Source organism: Garra rufa, chromosome 23 (assembly GCF_049309525.1).
Source record: "Garra rufa chromosome 23, GarRuf1.0, whole genome shotgun sequence".
NCBI classification, from domain to species: Eukaryota; Metazoa; Chordata; class Actinopteri; order Cypriniformes; family Cyprinidae; genus Garra; species Garra rufa.
In genome coordinates this window covers 26,581,014-26,602,224 of record NC_133383.1, presented here as the reverse complement: position 1 = coordinate 26,602,224, position 21,211 = coordinate 26,581,014, and the positions used below count along the sequence as shown (strand labels likewise).

At 39.7% G+C, this 21,211-nt stretch overlaps 1 protein-coding gene across 1 annotated transcript in view; it reads left to right on the top strand.

Moving 5' to 3' along the window:
• Nucleotides 1–366: 366 nt before the first annotated feature.
• LOC141298989 (leucine-rich repeat transmembrane neuronal protein 4) overlaps nucleotides 367–21,211 on the top strand; it is a 134,476-nt gene continuing 113,631 nt past the window's right edge. The window contains exons 1-2 of the mRNA XM_073829274.1: nucleotides 367–490; nucleotides 4,570–6,134. Of these exons, the coding sequence (XP_073685375.1) occupies nucleotides 367–490; nucleotides 4,570–6,134 (1,689 nt within the window). The remainder of the gene's footprint in view (nucleotides 491–4,569; nucleotides 6,135–21,211) is intronic.

Here is a 21,211-nt window from a genome sequence, read left to right as displayed (position 1 = left end):
CCGATGGAGTGGAGTACACTTCCAAACAGTATTCTATGAGTGCAGTAATTCTGGACTGGATTGAAATCTTCTAAACATCCCAATTCTCGTTGATATATTGATAATATCCACGGATTAATCTACGGTAAGCATCATCCTTTCGGGAAAGACAGTATTTGCGCAGTATGCTGCGATGGAATATACTGAGGCGGAAGGGGATTGCTGGGATTTCCATAAGTTTGACTTGTGGTAGATAACTTGGATTTGGAATCGCGCGTCTTCGGCTCTGTTTGTGACTTAAGGTGTAATTTTAGGATGTCAAGTGGATTCTTTGTGTTCAAGTGGATGTTTATGATGAGAATTTTGCTTTGAGGGGAACTGAAAGATATGGTCAGTGGTCAGTCAGGAGATACTGAAGATTTCCCGCGCCTGCTCTGCGGTGGAGGACTACAGGCGGGCGCTCGTGGAAGAACCGAACCATCTGAAGAGAGCGCGTACCATGCCGTCTCGGGTCTCGGGCGGTAGAAAGCTGTAAAACCTGTGGCCAGGAGTTGACTGAGACGCGGTGATGGGTAAGTTTGCGTATTCTCATTCGGTCCTAAGTGAACGTGGAAACCACGGAGGATGTTACATTTTGAGGGACATTTCCTGCAGTTTTATTCATTTTGCAGTGTGATGGGATTTGTCTTTAGACGGTGTCCATGCAGCAGGCTAAAACTAAAAGATTGCATGTACTCTGATAAAGCACAATATATGCATATTTATGCTTGCGTTCATTCGATGTTCTCTTTCATTTGCATGCATCGATTTATTGTGCATTTAATAATCACACATATTTCTTGCTCAAATCTGACCATGCATTCACTTCAGCTCACGGTGACTTGATTCTCGTGAGGTACAGTTAAGTGTATCCGTCGATGGGCATTTATTCAGTGTTTTAATGACCTATAGGCATTGTTTTTTATATTTAAGAGTCTGATAACTAATATGTAGAACCGATTTTTATCACAAATGATCAAGGTACTATAGCAAAAAAACACGTTATCTATAATTTATTTAATATTTATGCTGTTACTAATAAATAATTGTAAAAAAAAAAGAGATTCTAAAACGTATTTATAACAAACTTGATAAAACATTGTTGCTGTTATTTATGCAAAGCTGTTTTGACATCTACATGGTAGCAAATTCATTTCAATCTGAGGTTTGGACTATAGGGTTTAGGTTATTGTTAATTGTTAAGCTATATATTTCTCAATTAAGAATTAAAGTCGAGTGTCCAAACAGTATATTTTAATATTTGGTTACCTATAAATGCTATTAGCTAGTTGCTTTTCAATTGTGATCCACCAAATGGTGCCATTCATCCATAGACCGGACAACCAATTAAGTTGAAAAGTGTGAATATTGGTCAAAAATATCGGTCAGACTGATTATCGGCCTATCTCTGTTCTTCATCTCTCACTGATTTAAAGAGCAGACTGATGCCAACTCATTGATTAACACTGGAATGCTAATTGAACCTCATTTTTGGCAGCAAGGCAATTTCTCAGAGTGTGTCTGTGCATTATTGATAGTGTGGAGATGGCACACAGATAGTTGGTAATCTTTCGTAGATTTCAGACTTGCATGTGGTGTTGGAAAAGGTGCACATTATGTGTATGCAGTGGTATGTGTGCACATTTTTTGCAACGTAAGTGCGCATACAATGCCTGGAGTGCTACATGAATTGTTGTTTAGTTTGCATAATTAGCTTGTTTGAGCAACTGAGTTATTTCTTTATCGTCAAAGGAAGGCGAATCCATAGAGTTTTTTTATGTATTGATAGAAAACAAAGAGGGTACAATCAATATGTATTGCATTAGTTAATCTGCATTTATTAAGGGATGCATACTAGTTATATTCCTTACATGTTTCTCATAATTTGTAGATTCATTATTTAACTAAGCACTGTGATTAACTGTAAGCCGCAGACCTTCTCATGGCCGCATTAGAGTACTTGATTATAGATGTGCTTTCAATCATTTTACAGGGGCTATTTGACAGATACGTGACCTGCTCTGATTGTTATTCGTTAGTGATGTGCAGCAAGATGGCCTTCCACGGCTCGTAAAATGATGAGCTATGCTTGCTGCTTTGCGGCACTGTAGTGGGAGATCTTGACAGCAAACATAAAATAACCAACCTGGCAAAATTTTGGAGCATCACTGTGAAGGGTATGTAGGCCTGTGTAGAGTCCAAATCTGTTTTACCAAGAGAGAAAAAGGTGTAGTTGCATCTAAAATAAGAAAAAAGCCAGCGCAAGTTTGCTACAAATTAATTTTCATTAGGCTTCACTTGGATCATTAACTTTATCAGCATCATTTCATTAGCAAATGTCATTAAGCTGATACAGTCTGATTGTCTGGTTAGTATGAATGGGAGCCAGTGACGTAATTATTGTACCGCAGCCTGCTTGTGCATCAGTTGTTGGCAACTGTACCCTCATGGATATCAGCACCTCTTTGCTTTGTTTTTGTGGCTGTTGTTTTAATCACAATCAGTGGCTTCCAAAAATTGCTTTAACACTGAAGCCTGCAGATGCAGACAGAAATATCAATAGTTCATTGCAATAAATAAGAAACTGTCTAAGAAAAAATGGCACAAACTTAAAAAAAAAAAAAACATTTGTGACCCTGGACCACAAAACCAGTCTTAAGTAGCATTGGTATATTTGTAGCAATAGCCAAAAATACATTGTATGGGTCAAAAATATTTGATTTTTCTTTAATGCCAAAAATCATTAGGATGTTAAGTAAAGATCATGTTCCATTAATATATTTTTGTAAATTTCCTACCGTAAATATGTCAAAACTTAACTTTTGATTAGTAATATGCATAAGAACTTCATTTTGACAACTTTACTATATATGCACCCTCACATTCCAGATTTTCAAATAGTTGTATCTCAGCCAACTATTGTCCTATTCTATTAAACCATACATCAAAGGGAAACTTATTTATTCTTTTAGGTATAATGTATAAATCTTAATTAAAAAAAAATTGCCCCTTATGACTGGCTTTGTGGTCCTGGGTTACAATTCACAAATAGAAGTTAGATTCTACATGATATAATAACAATATATATGCTTTTCAAAATTAAGACAGTTATTCAAACAGTTTCTTATTGTCAACTTGCCACGGTATATTATAATTACGAACAGGAGGTGCATTAATACAGTTCATGACCATTCAAATGTTTGGTTCGGATAAGCCATTAAATAAAGTACCTTATGAATATTTTCTCCTTTTCAACCTCAGAGAACATCTGGCAGAATTGCTGCAACGTAGTACTGATTCATCTAAACCATTTTATTCAATGCATATGGTTTTAAAATGTTGTTTGGATGGGTCTGCAGTCATTTTGCTTTCAAACAAAATGGAAGTTTTGATATTTCCTAACCACTTCTTATGACAATATTAATGTGTCAAAGCCACATTCGCTTACATATCTCATATGTAATGAACTTCATTTCAGAATGTAATTTCTAGCAAGCTTTGTAAAAGTTTATGCATCAGGGATAGAACTGAAACCCTTTTACAGCAACACAGTGTAGGTATAAAAGCCAGAAAGATGCAGCACAAATGATACAATCCCATCACTGGAAAATGTCCAGGCTTTGGCCAAGACCTCCACATAAAGAACATGTGTATTTTACCCAGACCTCTAACCTCTCGAGCCAATGTTTAGTCGGGAGCCCACTGCAGATATAATGCCTCGCTTCACCCCCCCACCTCCCCCATTTATTTTGACAAAAACAACACCTAGGCTTTCCTTTGTGTGTTAAGGAAAGATGGACAAAGGCTGGTAGCAGAGTCACTGAACAGCCAGGCATATATAACTGATTTGGTTGACTGACAATCATTTAGATTATAATTGGGGACTAATAGGATGGCCGAGGCATATCTCTCAGGACATTTCCTTTCATACTGTAGTGGGCTCATGTCCAAGCTTATTGGAGGACTGGCTTGCTCTGATAGCATGTTTGCCATTGCCAGAGAGCAGAATTAAACAACATAGCATGACTGGATTGATTTGCACAATCACCACTGTTAATTGGGTCCTGTGTGGTATCATACTGCTGTATAAATGTAATATTTCAAGGGTTTATAATCACAGAACAATTACAATATTTCTTCTCTCATTAGTCGTCTTAATCTCGGCTTTGAAACTGCTCAACAATTAGGGCAGGGTATTGTCAACTACCTCACAATATGATGCACATCATTTTGCACATTTCACGATTCAACACGTCCTAATGCATCACAGTGCCCTAATAGGATCATGATTGAATCTGCGCCAAAAAAGTGAGAGAGACACTCTGTCAGGGAGAGTGAATATGCTGTATGTGTTTCAAACTGTCTTGCTTTTTGATTTACTTTTGCCCAGTATTGTGTCTAATGCTGTATGTACACATTAAATACAAGTTGCATTAAATAAATCCTTCTTTAATTAGCATAATTTAGATAATACCCCATTAATTTGTGTACTTGTATAATCAAGAAGTAAGTAGTGGCTTGACTGTTTGTGTTTTTCTTTTTCTGCTTTAGGCTTTGCCATGAGGCACCGCTGGTTCATGGTGCCACTGCTAATGCAGGCATGGCTCTCTGCCACTCCTTGCTTTGGTGAGCGTCCTTGCCCTCGGAGCTGCCGATGCGATGGCAAAATTGTATACTGTGAGTCCAGTGCATTCCGTGATGTTCCCAAGAACCTCTCAGGCGGCTGTCAGGGCCTGTCCCTGCGGTATAACAGCTTAGCAAGCCTGAAGGCTGGCCAATTTGTTGGCCTCAACCAGCTCATTTGGCTGTACCTGGACCACAACTACATTGCCAATGTGGATGCGCGTGCTTTTCAAGGGATACGGAGGCTTAAAGAGCTAATCTTGAGCTCCAACAAGATCACACTGCTACATAACACTACATTTCATTTGGTACCAAACTTGAGGAACCTGGACCTCTCCTATAACAAGCTACAAGCTCTACAGCCAGGGCAGTTCCAGGGACTGCGCAAGCTACTCAGCTTGCACATGCGTTCCAACTCCCTGAAGAATCTTCCCTCTCGCCTTTTTCAAGACTGCCGTAATCTTGAATTCCTTGACCTTGGCTACAACCGACTGCGCAGCATCACTCGCAATTCAATGTCCGGCCTGATGAAGCTTACTGAGCTGCATATCGAGCATAACCAATTCTCCAAAATCAACTTTTTCAACTTTCCACGCTTCTATAACTTACGCGCTCTTTACCTTCAGTGGAACCGCATTAGGACCATGAGTGAAGGCCTTACGTGGACGTGGACATCGTTGCAGAAGCTAGACCTTTCAGGAAATGACCTTCAGGAGATCGATGCAGAGGTGTACCGGGCCATGCCGAATCTCCAGACGCTTAACCTGGATTCAAACAAGCTTGTCAATGTGTCTCAAGAAGCTGTGGATGCCTGGACCTCTCTGACTGCAATTAGTCTGGCCGGAAACATGTGGGACTGTGGACCAGTTGTGTGTCCACTGGTGGCCTGGCTGAGAACCTTCCGTGGAAACAAAGAAATAAATATGATTTGCGCATCACCCAAAGAAGTTCAAGGGGAGAAGGTTATGGATGCAGTTGATGCCAATGGAGTTTGCAGGGTTGCCCCTGCTACGCCATCAACCGTAATTGCTCCCTCTACGCCTTTTGTCGCCTTTGCCCAGACCCCAGCCAGCTCTTTCATTCCGACTCTCAAATCTGGAGACAGCAGAAGGGCCCAGGGTACGTCCTTGGAAGGTACCACCTCTTCAGCACCTTCTCAGCCCGTTGTCCCACCGCCCGAGCAAGACTTCGAACCGGTATCATTCCACAAGATAGTGGCAGGAAGTGTTGCCCTCTTCCTGTCAGTTGCCATGATCCTCCTGGTAATTTATGTCTCATGGAAGCGCTATCCAAGCAGTGTTAAGCAGCTACAGGAAAACTCGGCTGCCGCTCGCAAACGACGGAAAAAGTCACGTGAGACAGAGCGCACACTGAGCACACCATTGCAGGAGTACTATGTGGACTACAAGCCTAATAACAACGAGGGCACGGATGTGCTGGTCAATGGTACTGGACCATGCACCTACACCATCTCTGGCTCCAGAGAATGTGAGGTAAGGCTCCACAAAGCTTATAATCCATTGAAATTGGTGTGAAACTAGGTAAATGTGCTTTTAAGTCCTTCAGTTCTTGTGCAGTTTTGATGCCTTTTTTAGGAGATTGTTTTTGTTGGATACAAGTATGCGTGGGAGGGATATGTTTTGCAGGGATATTTTAGGAGCGACATGTTTTTTTAAATGTTTTTGGCACATAATGTGGTTTGTTTAACCTTGGACGAGGTGTTAATTTACAATTACTTATTGATTTGTTAGCGCATATTTGAGGAGTCCTGTTGACTTAGTTGATTTTTTTTTCTTTTAGGAGCAGTTATATTTTGGGGTGTGGTAGGACATTGTATTTTTGACTTCCTGCCATACCTCCTTGTACCTGTAGGGCATCTACTCGAGGTGATTGCAAGGTTTTTAATATGCTCTCTCATGCAGGCACTTGCTTGCTCTTTTATCCCAAAGAGATTTGTGATTCTTCGAAATTTTTAGTTACAGTAATCACAGGATAACAGTCTTCCTTAATGAGCTGCTGTGTCACAATTATTTATTTGTCCTGATTAACATATGTACGCTCAACAACTCCCAAAACCAAAATGAAATTGTTTTGTCTATACAAAACTTCAAACACATCCTGTTAATGAAAAAAACTCCTAACCATCCTTCTAATCCTGTAGACTCATTGGTTCTTTCAACACTGTTTGTTCCTTGCTCAGTTAGTGTGAAACACCGCAAAGCGTAGTGTGAAACACAACGGTTTTCTCTATTTTCTCTCTTCTTTTCCTCATGATCTTCCTGGGGCTATGAGAATGTCTTTAATGACACCCCCACTTTATCTTCCAAGTGCTCCTTTTTGACTTCTTCCATGTCTATTGCACCATATTTTTTTTAGCCTCTTATCTTGGCTTTACACTCATCCTACCCTCTTGAATCATCTTTCCCTCGTTTTAGATCATCCTCTTTTATACTACACCACAATCTGCTGTTCCAATTTACAAAATACTAATTTTCTCAGTGTGTCACTCAGGACTCCGCTGACATGCGTGTGTTGACAGCTGGGGTCAATTGGCACTTTTTAAGGAGCTGGTTTTGTGTCTGGTTTGTATACTTGGCTGTATCTACATATGTTCATGCCTTTCCCAATGGGCAGGTGTTACCTTTATTCCTTCGGGCTAAGAAACCTGTCAGTAGTGCAGTAAGGTGTCATTAGAGGCAGACACTGCCTCTGGCAGAGCCATGATAGGGCGTATATGCTGGTAGCAAGCAAGACAGTCCTGAGTGAAAGAAGAAAGGCAGGAAGACATGCTAGCAGGCCGATTGGCATGATGCTAGACAGGTAAACAGGTATGCCAAATCAGGTCACAGAAAAAAAGACTATAAAGGTGGGTGAGAAAACAAAAGCACACACAGAATGACATCCTGACAGCGGTGTTGACCTCGGCACTCGGGCCCCTGTCCCTTTCTCTGATCTGCCCCCTCAAAGCATTTTTTGAGAGATCAGAGGTGCACATCAGAGTCCAGCAGATTGGCATGTTTTTCTCTTGTGACTTCCCCAAGTCAAGGAACAAACTTTTTTCATTATTATGTGCAAATCCCCAAGTCTCTTGCACAGCATGTGTCCCTTTTTGCCATTGTGATGATAGGTCTTGACAGCACAAAAAGAAAACTGTTTGTCTTTGTCTTACGGTGTCCACCTATTGCTTGAGCAAAGGGTCAAGTCCTTATTTTGGCTGTTGACGGTTATTCCAAACTAATACCTTGCTAACGATTACCTAAAGTTTAGGGTCACCTGTCAAGTCCATAATCATCAAAAGGCCTCACATCGAGTGCACTTACTTGACCTGTTTCCATAATGTTTTCCATTAATAGTCTATAATTCTGAATTGTTTGCCTCCTTTTTTCCCCTGCCGTCCTCCATACCACAGCATTGCTGCATCAACACTAATGTGGTTTGGCTTCCCTCCCGTGCAGCAAAGCGCACGTCACCCATGATTGATGAGTTCTATTCTCTCTCCTGCGATTTGGTATTCCACACGCGCACCTGATTTACGGGCTTTTCACATCAAGCCAAAAGACTAGATTCAAACACACAGTTCAGATTGCTCCTGTCTTGAAAACCAGTGTTCTCCTCATGCCTTACATTGCTTCTGTTGCGAATCACAAATGGCATAAAGGTGTGGAAGAGACTGCTAAGAGGGATTGTCCTCTGACCTCACCTTGAAAGCGGTTTTCTGTTAAACAGACATACGATTTGGCCATCTTTCATCGTAAAATATAATGCCAAGATCTAATGTCTTCTTCGATCGATTTAGATCAGCCGAGGGTCTTTATCGTCAAAACTCATAAAGGCTCAACTGTGGATGAAGTGCACCTTAAATACATTTATTTAGGTGATGAACTTTCTTTTACTGAATGGTCGTCATGCCATAGCAGACTAGAACTGTAACAGTTGTTTGCCCTGCTATTGCAGTCATAAAATTTACTTTAAAATTACGTAATTGTTCTAAAAAATATTTGTCATTTATAATACTTGACAGAGTTTAGAAAAATTTCTATTTTATTTATTACTGTGGTTGGGAGATGTCACAAAATCCATCTGTTATCTTTATGTTGTGGCTTATACCTCATTTCATGTTCTCATAAAACATAAAACACTCACATAAGTGCAGGAATAAGGGCGCCACTCTGCCAGGCCCATTGGGGCTATCGTGTGTGTATACACGTTAGTCATGGAGACTTTGAAATCAAGCGTGTTTTTGAAGGCACCTCATTCAATATTAATTATTTTTAGTTTTGAGCAATTAGGCCAGTACATCACATTTTGTCATATTGTACATTATGTTGCTGTCACATTTGCATTAAAAGCTTAACCTGTCAGCCTGTTATGTGTTTTGTGGATTTAAAATTGCTCTAATTGCTTTTGTAGAAAAAAAAAAACAAGAACTTTGCTTCATGTAATAGTGAAAGGCCTACAACAAGGGCATTAATCATCATTAGACTCAACAAATTTTAGTTAACAAATTGGTGTTGAACAGTACCTTTGACCTCAGCAAATAATGAAAATGGACTAATCCCGCCACCCCCACGCCCAAACAGACAAAAGTGACTGCTGGAGATTAACGTTTGGACCACAAATCTGGTTTGCAGTTCAGAATTGGCTGATAGAGAACTGGACTAAACTAGAAAGAGAAAGGTGAAGTAGGAAAAATGCATTTACAATTAAATTCTTTTTTAAGAAGTCGGATTTTCCTGTCTGTTTCTATTATAGATGCATTCTTCTAATTTCAGTTGATAGCATACATCCTGAAATACAATAGTGAGTATTAATTACACCTCTACCACGTTTCTCTTTGACTAGAGGACAGTTTAAATATAAAGTGGCACAGCTAACCCCACTCTCTCCTACTGCACCTGGACATTACTGTATGAGCCTAGCAAAAAACGGCAAGAATCTGGTCTGGTCTGCGATGTGAGAATCTAGGAGAACATATCCATCTTACTGTGACCTCAGAGTCACAGCCCATTTAATTTAGCACCAATCATGGTTTTTAATGTCTGCAGAGTACATTATAATTTATTGGGATTACCATAAACTTGAGCCCGCAGCCTGGCACAAGGGCATTCCAGCTTCCCCCCACAGAATGACTTTCTGATAGAATGTCTTGACGTCAATCATCATGAAATGGCCAGCTGCACTTTTTCTCCAACCCTTCTGATTTTTGTCCCAGTATCTTCAGGTTGGCAAAGCTTTGGCACCTGATAAATATTTATGCCCATCAGTGCCTGTCATTTTTGGCTAAGGATCCTGCATATTGAACAGGGCTGAAGGGTCCTCATGGTTTGTTCCATTGAGTAGGGAGGAGGAACAACCAATGAGGGCTCTTGCTGCAAAAGTGGCCCCTCATGAGAACAGTGCCATTGAGAAGCGAGTGTTTTTTTGGGTAGGGTGGGGGGGGGGATTTGGGATTGTAAGAGAGGGTTGTTTTGTGTCCCAGATGGCCTCTTGTAAGTCAGTGTTATGAAAAACAGAGTTGGAGTAATTTGATTCTTAATTGGATTGTACGGGGGATGGTCCAAGTCGTCTATTTAAAACATAGATGTTGTTTGGAGGCTTTTGTAAATGACAGTCTAGTGGAGTGCAAGCACCCTTGGCTGAAAAGTGACAGGAACTCAATGGTTCATTCGCATTCGAACTCCCACAAATCTTTAGCATGCTTTGCTGGATTTGTGACATGAGCAAACATCACGTATTCCACTGATACATGGTTAATGTCAACAGTTCATGCTAAATGTCCAAGCTATCAGCTACACAAACTTCTTTATATAATTGGCTTTGTACTGTACTGTACTTTTTAATTGCTGCAACTTTTTTTGTCTTGGTATTAATTTACAGACATATGACTAAAATTTTATAGCACGGTTTGAGACATTAGAGTAGTGGTTTTGTTTGAGTTGAATATTTAAAAGAAAGAGAATTCAAGAATATGCAGTATATCTGTACCATATTGGTTATTGGATTATTAGATATATAATTGCATATACTCATTTCCTTTATTTTTTTCGTTTGGATTAAAGTTATCATGTCTATGGATGAGCTAATGTATTAAAGACTTATTAAGGTCACTGTAGTATAAAGCAGAGTGGAGCTGAAAGTCGTGGGAGCAAAACGAGGATGCTGTGCGATACACTGCTCAAAAGCAGTGGAGCTTTTATTATGCAACAGTTGATCGCTTTTAATTCTTCCGGTCATGCGTATGTAGGAAAAGGCTGCACCGTTTATCATACTAGATACTTTTTAGTGTGTTGAAAGTTTTGTTATAATGCTAGTCTGTGCATTCGTCTAGTCTAATAAAATGCATAACATGTTAAAGTGTCTTTAGGGTTTCCATGTTTTGGCATTTTTGCCTTTATTGTGATAGGACAGATCAGAACTGTCAGGAAGTGAAGTGGGAGAGAGATAGGGGACGGGATCGGGAAAGGTCCTAGAGTCAGGATTCGAACACGGGACGCCTGGAGCGTGCAACGGCGCTGCATGTCGGAGCACTGCCCACAAGGCTATCAGTGCCGACTGACCAGTTTTAGTTTTTATTGTCTTTTTTTATGTTTGACTATTTATAATTTTATACAAAACACTATTGAATTTAAAATTGGTCATTTATCAGTTAGATAGTAATTATCAGTTTGTCAGTATCAGATAGAAATGTTATATCTCTGCATTTCTAAATTGATTTATTTGTTTTGAAATCATTAAATGCTATAAGTTGGAAACACCAATTACCTCATGGAGCGATACACGGAACTTGCTGCCTCAGGCTATAATTTTCCGCTTGGCGTCAAGTTTTTTTAATTACGTTGTGGATACTGCGATATAGCATGTTTAACACATTTCTCCCTTCGCACATTATATACAGTACCATCATTCCACTCAAGTTTACCTTGTATTTGCCTACACAGCAAACCAAGTTACGTTCCCACTGGAAATTACAGACTTATGTACATTCCAAAGACTGAAGCTTTCAAATCCGTCCAACAACAATGCGGCGTGTTTTATGAGGGGATGAAGGGTGGTACTGGCAGGAAACACAGTGGGAGAATGAGAGGCAGGCAGACTGGAAGCCTAATTAATCCGGCCTTCCTTAATTAGCCTCTGTCCCCTCCATTATGTGCTTTCCAATGCGTTCACTCCGTTACTCTCTCCTGCTCTCTATCTCAGCGTTTTTAATGTGTCCTTTCTCTCTCGCTTTATTTGCGGCTCTTTCTCTATTCATCTTTTTCACAGCCTCTATTTGTTCTGTTTCTCTTTCGTTCCCTTTTTTTGTGTCCGTCTCTCTATCTTCCTGTCTCTCTCTCGCTCTCCCTTCGCCTTGCGAGGACATCGGCAATATGCTTCGGTGTGATAAACAAGCTCTCTCCGTCGCAGAGGGCAGCAGAGGCGACGGCGTAGGTGTCTAAGCCTGCGTGGTGTGTCTCTGACGGATGGAGAGAGAGACAAAAGCACAGCTGTGGACTGATATCGAGGGCTTGTTTTCCTGACCGGGCATTGTTTGTAAGGCGCTCGGAGACAGCAGAATGGGAGAGCTGGTCGTTGTGTTCCGTGTCTGGCCCTCGGCCCTGGGCTGGAGCCCTCCCGTGTGCTCATGTCGATTAGGATCATGTCATGGCTTGAGCAGGCATTTGGCCCAGTAGGCACACATGAGGCTCTCACCTCTCGAGAACATGGTGCGTGGTGGGCTAGAGCATGTTTCTCATTCAGAAGCTTAGAAGAATACCGCTGATTACGATTACAGTGCAGCAACGCAAGGGTAGAATTAGCAGAACCTCAAATGTCAAGACTCTACACAGTGCATACGTACGTAAGAAAGGGTGTTGTCAGCTTAAACGGCTGTTTATTCCTTTTTCAGGCAGAGATTCATTGTGCCTGAATGGGTAGTTCACCCAAAAATTAAAATCTTGTCATCTCTTTATGTCGTTCCAAACTGCTATGACTTTCTTTCTTTTGAGGAGCAATCGTTTGAACCTCCTTTAAAACCTTTAGCCTACCGGCTGTGGGAAAATTGAAAAATAATTTCTAATAGATGATGATAATTAAATGAAGCAGAACCCATCTACTTTTCTGCCAATGGCCCACTGTATGATAAATATCTTTAGCGGTTTCTCTTTTTTCCCCTTCTCTCTTTAAGAAGGTCTATTTGCGTATCAAGGTCATCTCACCTCCCTCACGACCGGGGCAGTCTCCACATTTCTCTTCGGTTCTTTTATCGTGACCCGTTCTTTTTTATCTTTGGAGAGGGCAGATTCAGGAAGGTTGAGGAAATGAAACAAGGATGGTAGAGCCTTCATTGTGTAAGGAGAGGTGATGTGGGAATTGACCTTTTAAGTTGTGTCTCAGAAATTCAGACCCCAATGGTTTAGAAGTATTTTTGACAGACAGCTTGACGGGTACAATTGCCAGAATTCAGTTTTTACAAGAACGTCATCCTATTGGGTGTTTCTAATACTGATCAGTGGGTGAAAAAAGCTAATTTTAAATTAACTAGTTAATAGTTTTATAAAATCACCCACAGTGTAGTTTGTGTGACCAGAAATTCTTGCAACCGGAATAACCAGAAAAAAAAAAAAAAAAAAAACTTCCTACAAACAACCCCAAATATATTGATGTGATTTTAATAAAGACATATTAAGACACAGGAAATCCTAATTTGTTTGTGGTTTTTCTTAACAAAAGGAAAACCCCTGTCAGCATTTTTGCAAGTATCTCATAGCTTTTATAAGTACAAATGAATCAGCAAAAACAATAAATCGTTCACCTCTAGATTTTACCAAGTTATGACAACTACAATTTTAATTGGCCTTCAGGGTTCATCTTGTGCTTTTTACATGTCCTAGGAAAGATACTCGCAAGAGAGCAAGCTCATAAGGAATGCTTATTCTGAGCAAAACTAGGGCGGCTTCGTATCAAGAGAAGTGCTCAGAGAGCAATCTCAATGGCAATGAGGTCGAAAAACATTGTCCCTGGACAGAGTGGGAGGATGACATGTCTAACCCATCACTGGAAGTGTTGTTTGGCGGCCATATAATCCTTCATGCATCATTTCAATGTCTACGGTGTCTTGTCTGCCGCCAAGGCCTGTTGGGAGCATGCACTTAACTGAGCCCTGGGACTAAAGCCTGCCTCCTGTCAGAATGGTGAGATAACCAAGTGTGGTTTTGCAGGTAATGACTATTCCCTGTGACTGGGGCTCAGTGTCTTGAAGGTCTCACGGGTCTCATTGTGAACTATTCGAAGTATAGTGCCAAGCTGATGTACAATTTCGCTGGCACTTGCAATTCTTTAGCCCCAGATGCAATTTTGAATTTTATTTTCATTAGCTCTATCACTTTAAACCATTATTCTCTCCAGCAGGTCTAGCTTTTTAACATCTTCATTATATTTAGAATGATGTCCCTAAATATTGAGCTTCAGTCAATTTATTACCAAGTATAATTAGGTTAATTTGACAATTTTATTTCAGGTACAGTTCAACTGTTCGCATTCAGTTGGACAAAGGCTGTGCCCAAAACCTGAGAATTCATCACACAAGATGTCATGAACTAAACCAAGCTGGACAAAGGTGAACATTTGGAGTTTAAAAAAAGATTTTATTTATCGGCTGGAGTCGTATGGATTACTGTCAGGCTGACTACAAATGGATTTTGGACCAACAAAAATTTTCTATGGCAGGAGTGTCCAGACTCAGTCCTGGAGGGCCACTGTCCTGTAGAGTTTATCTCCAACTTGCCTCTGCATATTTGTCTGGAAGTTTCTAGTACAGGGGTCTCCAAACTTGATCCTGAAGGGACGGTGTCCTGCAGAGGTAAACTCCAACCCTAATTAAACACACATAAACCTGTTAGGTTCTTACTAGGCATGCTAGGCAGGTGTGTTGAGGCAACTTGGAGGTAAACTCTGCAGGACACTGTAAAATGCCTGTACCTCCTGAATGGAATGAGATATCTTCGCCAAACTCGGAACACTTATGTAAGAGCTCAATCTGAGGTCACAAGAAAAAAATTACAGAGCTTGGCTATAACTACACAAACATTTATCCTATCAACATGAAAATCACTGTGCACAGTCTTGGTCCAAAGTGTCACAAGTGTCTATAAGTACGTTTGCATATCTCAAAAAAACATGGCTGCCATTGGCTGATGAATTTCGAGCACCTATTAGACAAGGTTAACGAAGGCCGATCAGAACGAAACTCAGTGGGCTTTTTTGACTCATGGCCCCAGAGGTCTGTGAGAAATTTGAAAGAAATCGGCCACTGGGCTGTAAACGAATGTACATTGCACGGTTTTTCGCACATATATGCGATATTCATACCATATGATATAACTCCTCATTCCCGACAACTTTGCCTCTAGAACCACTGGCAGCCATGTTTTTTTGAGATACGCAAATTTTATTATAGACTGCTGTCAATCAAACCATTTGTTAAATGATGGAGAAAATGTATAACTTACTTTTGCGAACTAGTCCTAGGTTTTCCGCTCAATCTGAAAAAAAAAACAAAAAAAACATAATAATTATCAATTATTACAATAATTATCAAAAATGTTGAAATGTATCCTTTGGGAAGCTATAACAGGGTCGTTTAGAAAAGGAGCCTGTCCACATTTATCCAAAATCCTATAAAGCATAAAGGAATACTCAAATCTTCACGAAACCTGGTGAGAAAATGCAACAGGCGATTCTAAACAAGCATGCAAAGTTTGAAGGAGATCGGACCACAGCTGACGCTGTAACAGTCGTAAAAAAAAAAAAAAAAACATATTTCTATGGCAAATTACCTGTATTTGCCAAAAATGATTTTTAAATCATTGATTTAGGTTGTTACAGGCTTGCTAAATAATATCTAATATCTTTTTTCATATGTGCTTAAATGCCTTAAAGCGCTTGAACCCCGGTAATCGCTGCTTGCAGCTAAATATTAATTTCATTTCTCTTTGGCTGAAGAAAGCCATGTACATCTTAGATGGCTTGGGTTGAATAAATAATCAGATAATTTTAATTTGTGGGTGAACTATTCCTTTACTCTGATATATTGTTTCTGATTAGTCCTGCACCTGCAGGATACTTCTTACAAAACTTTGGCTGCATCTGAAAACTGGAGGATGCATTCCAAGATAGGAAGGCATCAAGGCTTGTCCAAAACCAGTGTTAGCTTCATTAATAGATTCCTTCATTTAATTGAATTTTTTGAAGGCAAAGTATCCTTGGCTGCCTTTGATATTCCACAATAATGTTCTAGTGAGAAATTAGTTTTGTGGTAATTAATAATTATTCACTTAGTTATCATCAAAGCTTTCTCTGTTTTGTTGTAGTTCATTAAACCATTACGCTGTCTCAGAAGTCTGTCCGAAATCAGTTTCATAAGGTACCTTCATGCACAAAGCGAAGTCATTGCCTGATAGGGCAGTGCCAAAGCTTTCGGACACAGTCTTTGACTGACTAGTCAGCTGCTTTTGCTTTTGGACACAACCAGTGCACTGAAACGTAAATTCATCTATATTGCAGCACACCTGGAGCTTATAGTTGTTAAGTGCCTTGCTCAAGGGTACCACAGCAGTCATCAACTGAGAAACGACGTACTTACCATCGAGCCTCTCTAGAACCCCCCTTAAGGGTTTTCATGCAAAATGTACTAAGTAATTATTTTTGCTGCATATCTGAAAAAGCAGAGAATCTTCATATGTGAATTTTTAGATCGTGGTGATCTAAACCAACTCTGGCTCTTTTTCTAGTGAAGTAGCTGGCGCTCCACAGATGGCCTATTTTTTAAAGTGGGGCTCCTTAATACCTCCATCGAGGGGCTGCGGAGTGGTAAACACTCCTTTCAACACTGGCGCCTGCGACCGTCCCAAATGAAATGATCCACTTATGATTTACTTTGCCTATGCCCCTCGCATCCTCAAGAGCCCCTGCTCTCCATCTGTAATTCTAACACACCCCTCCGCGATCATAGAGGTACCCCTGTATGCAAGCTCCTGCGATCTCTGTTTCCTCATGGGGCCTACGCATACAAGATGCTCTCTGTTTGATTTTCATATTGCATTTTTTTCGCACATAATCACTGTTGTTTGTGCTCTTGCTGTAGCGTGTTCTCAAACAAGAGGTGTTTTCTCCCTGAATAGGTAAGCTTGGTTTTAGTTTGATGCGAGGGTACTATCACCTCCTACTGCATTGCTTGATTCAAGCACCAATTTTTGGATATGCCTCTTTAGCATAGCACCCTTCGGGCTATCTCTGGCTGTGTCAGATAAGTCAGATGCTACCCAAACCACCCACTACTCTGCCTCACTCTGAGAGAAATTATATTTTTCGAGAGGAGGAAAAAAGAGGCAACAAGGGCTTGTGCTTATCTAAAATTCTTGACGCAGTTGTTTTTGTGAGGGAGTCGTATTTTGTGGGCTTTATGTCTTGTGTACGCTTGCGTTTTGCATCTGAAACAAAGCCTTTGAACATCAAGAGAGATGTGCAAGTTAATGGTCACAATTTTTTTCTGTGTTATTGAGAGCAGAGTTTTCAAAGTGGGTCTGCGAAGGAAGCAATGAATTGAAATTTGAGAGAAAGAGAGTATATGAAAAGATTGTAATAGTTATCTTCAAGATTGTACATCTTCATTGTGGGTAGAAAAAAGGGTGCACTGTCAACTTAATAGAAAGGAAGTATTTTCCAAGTATTTCTTTAATTAGTTTTGGCTTTGGCCCAACACAAAACTTTGGGGAAAAATGATTTAGAGAATATTTAATACTAGTAGCTGTGTAAGATTAGATGAAACTCTTTGTGTGTACTGTACTGATTCGTAGATAGTAGAGATTAATTAGAGCAATATAAATAGATGAGGACAACAGAAAAAATAAACACATTACAATGTAGGCCGAATAGTCTCAAAACAATAGCGTGGGTTTTGTAGTTCTGGTCGTCATGGAAACACAAACACACAGCTGTGGTCAATTTTGTCTGGCCACCTTGCTGCCTTCCAGCCTATGAATTTTGTATTGTATTTGCTTAGTTCCCTGTGTAACCCATTCTGTGTGCATCATTGTGTTTTCCTTTGTTTCATTTACAATTTATATGCACTTTAACTGCCTGAAATCAAGTGGCAGCTATCGATGACTTGGCATCAAAAAGGCTTGGAGAGAATCAAGTCATAATCAGGACTGTGCCTCCCTATGGATGCTCAATTTCTTCAACAGTCCAAGTAGTTACAGTGGCTTTTTTTTCAAACTTCATAAAAATATAAGTACTTTCTCCCCACAGTTTTTTAAATGTGCCTCAGGCGCATGTTTAAAAAACTGATTTTTTTACCAAATAAAAGTAAGCCTTTTATTTTACCAAATAAACGGCCTCATTTTATGCAGTGCGATTTAAAGATGTACAGTATAGATGTTTATCACATATTGGCTTCATGGTTTTAAAGATCCTGATCTAGGACACTGAGATCAGGTAGCTGTCTGCAGCAGAAGGAGATATGAACCACAGATATAGTTCTGTCACACAACCTGAAGAATCTCTTTGGTGGAACGTCCAGCCTGTGCCATCCTCTCCCACTTTAGATCTGAAGGTTCTCCACTTTGTCGTCTGTCTCTCGCCATCTGTAAAATGAAAGCCAGCCTGGCTTTGCTGGTGAGTCACGCAACACATCAATTGCCTGCGACGAGCCACTTGTTTGACCTGCAACAGTTTTTGAGAGTGACTCACTTACACATGGCAAATGAATGATGTACTGATATCTGTTATTATTTATAGGTGGATGTCGTTGCAGTTCAAGGTTACAGTGGCACTGTCCCACTTGCTCATCCAAAGTGTCTACAGCCCTGAACACTCAGAGATATTTCCCTCCATATTGCAGCGTATTTCAACAACAAGAAGCATTTTGGACCTTTTGTTCTCTCTCACATCAAGATCGCAAATGGCACTAATGTGTCGAACACATGCAAAAAGATAATTTTACTTAATACATATTGTTGCTAAAATGTTCACAAGTACAAAAGGGTAACTGATGTATCAGATTTAATGAAATAACAATGAACAGTGCTGGTACAATTAATTAATTTTGGTTAATTTAATTTTCTTTTTAACATTTTAAGTTGAGTGTGTTTGTACATGAATTAATTAACAGTAGTACATGTATAAAAATGTTTTCCATTGTTAGTTAATGATACTTTAACATTTAATTTTAAATGTTAACACTGTAAAGTGTTAAAAGAGAATAAGGAGTGCAAAATAGAAAACCTAGAGTGGATTAGAATGATTACAGAATGCTTTAAGAAGTAACTGCTTTTGGTCCAATCCCCATCACGTCTGCTTGTGCTAATAGTTCTAAACATAGGAAACTACAAGGAAAATGTCAGATGAGCCATCTGGATTGGGTTTTATTTCTGGGGCCACAACCAGAAAAACCAAATCATTTGCACTTACGTGAAAATTAGCGAAGAGTTCCTTGAATTCTGTTGGAGGTAGTACATTGGACGCTTTCATTGATTTCCCCATCATTGCTGGCATTTGAGTGCCGTCAAAGTCCTCCCCAGTCTCCTTCAATTAGCTTTCTGCCTAGGAGCTCTGTCAATCCCCATCTGCTCCCGCGCCTATCAATGGCTCCTCTCCACTGAGCAAGAGAGAGATAGAGACGAGCCCTGTTTTTGGAGCTTTTTTGCAAGAGAACAAATAAGGCTGAGACAGTGGAATGCCCAAACTCTTCATGTCACATACGGGAGCATTCATAAGCAGAAATGCACAAGACAATTGGTATACAGTTTGGTCTTTGGACCTTGAATATCAAACAGCCCACTTCAAAAAACCCTGCTGTTTCTCATTGCCCTGGAGGTAACTGGTTCCGGATAAGTTGCGTCCGAAATCAGAGATGGAAATTGTTCGAGCTGCTGAGTCCCATGAGGGCTTGGCATCTCCAGCCGGTAGGACCATATGGACAGTCGGAGAAGAGTCGATGGCTCCAATTTCCATTTCGGACTCATTTTTTCTGCTCCCTACTAGATTTTAGGAGGGGCTTTTTAGCATTGTCCGGCTTTTGAATTGTCCGTGGTCATAATTACACTGATTGCCTGATAGTTAAAGGAATAGTTCACCCAAAAAGGAAAAATTCCTCAAGCCATCCTAGGTGTATATGACTTTCTTCTTTCAGATGAATACAATTAGAGTAATATAAAAAATGTCCTGGCTCTTTCAATCTTTATAATGGCAGTGAATTGTGGTCAAGATTTTGGAAAACAAAACACCCGTCACAAATTAAAGTGCAAAGCAAGGATTTGAAAAAAAAAAATATATATATATATATTAGTGGTGGGCCGTTATCGGCGTTAACGTGCTGCGTTAACGTGAGACTCTTATCGTGCGATAAAAAAAATATCGCCGTTAATCTATTCTCAAATTTGGGTTGGGAGCTGGGTCTAAACTACGCAAGCTATGATGACTTTCACCTTGATAGTTTAACGCGGATGTATACCGAAGACTATAGAATATGGTCGCGCGTTTACGTCTCCTCCACCAAAACACAGACGGGGTCGCGTCGTCCTCCATTCATAAAAACCGAATCTACTATAGCGCGAAATGCCACGTAAATTCGTAGTTTTTTGGATTCATAAATCAAATGTTGGTCTGTCACTTAATTCAAATCGCGATATGGACTAGTGTATGTGAAAACTGAAATGCAAAAAGACCGTTTTAATATGAATCCGGTATGTTCCGTTTGCCTAGCTGTATGTATGAATGATGGAGACGAGCTTTTACTACACGCATACTGAAACACACGTGACGCTCCCGGTAAATTTTGGCATTTGCATCTCACATGAACAGATAAACTCAATCTCCAAAACTGCTGTGAGTGTCACTTTTACCGTTTCATTTGAGAAAACTAGCATCATATCATACTGTATACACAGAAACTTCACGGCAACCTGTCAAAATAAAAGTACGGTGTAACATGAACGTAGAAGTAGTGGAAACGTAGGGGAAACACTGGCTACCATAGATATACATACGTAGATGTATATTTTTATCACACTATACAACAATAATACTGTTTTTTTTTTTATTACAGTAAGGGCTAAATTTAGGGTTGGGTAGGTGTTGACGTAAAAAAAAAACACAATCTAATAGGTAGAAAAAATAATTTCATTGTTAGTTAGTTAGTAAACAGTACATCTTATTGAACATAATTTATTTTCATCAACAAATTATCATAGAACAGTTTTATGAGCTTTATGATCCATTCTCAAAGACTTACTTTTAGTCATTATTTGGGTAGCACACATATTCTGAATGCCTTCAGCAGAATTCAAATTAGCCATTTTAATCTAGATTAATCTAGATTAATTCCAAGATTTAATCTAGATTAATCTAGATTAAAAAAAATAATCTATGCCCACCCCTAATATATATATATATATATATATAGCAGGATTTTGATATAAGACAAGAGTAACCTGATTTTCCAAGACGGCAAGTTAGCGGAAGCTAGAGATTATTGTTTATAAAGTTACAAAAAATATGGATATTTTTTTTACACAAATACATCGATTCAATT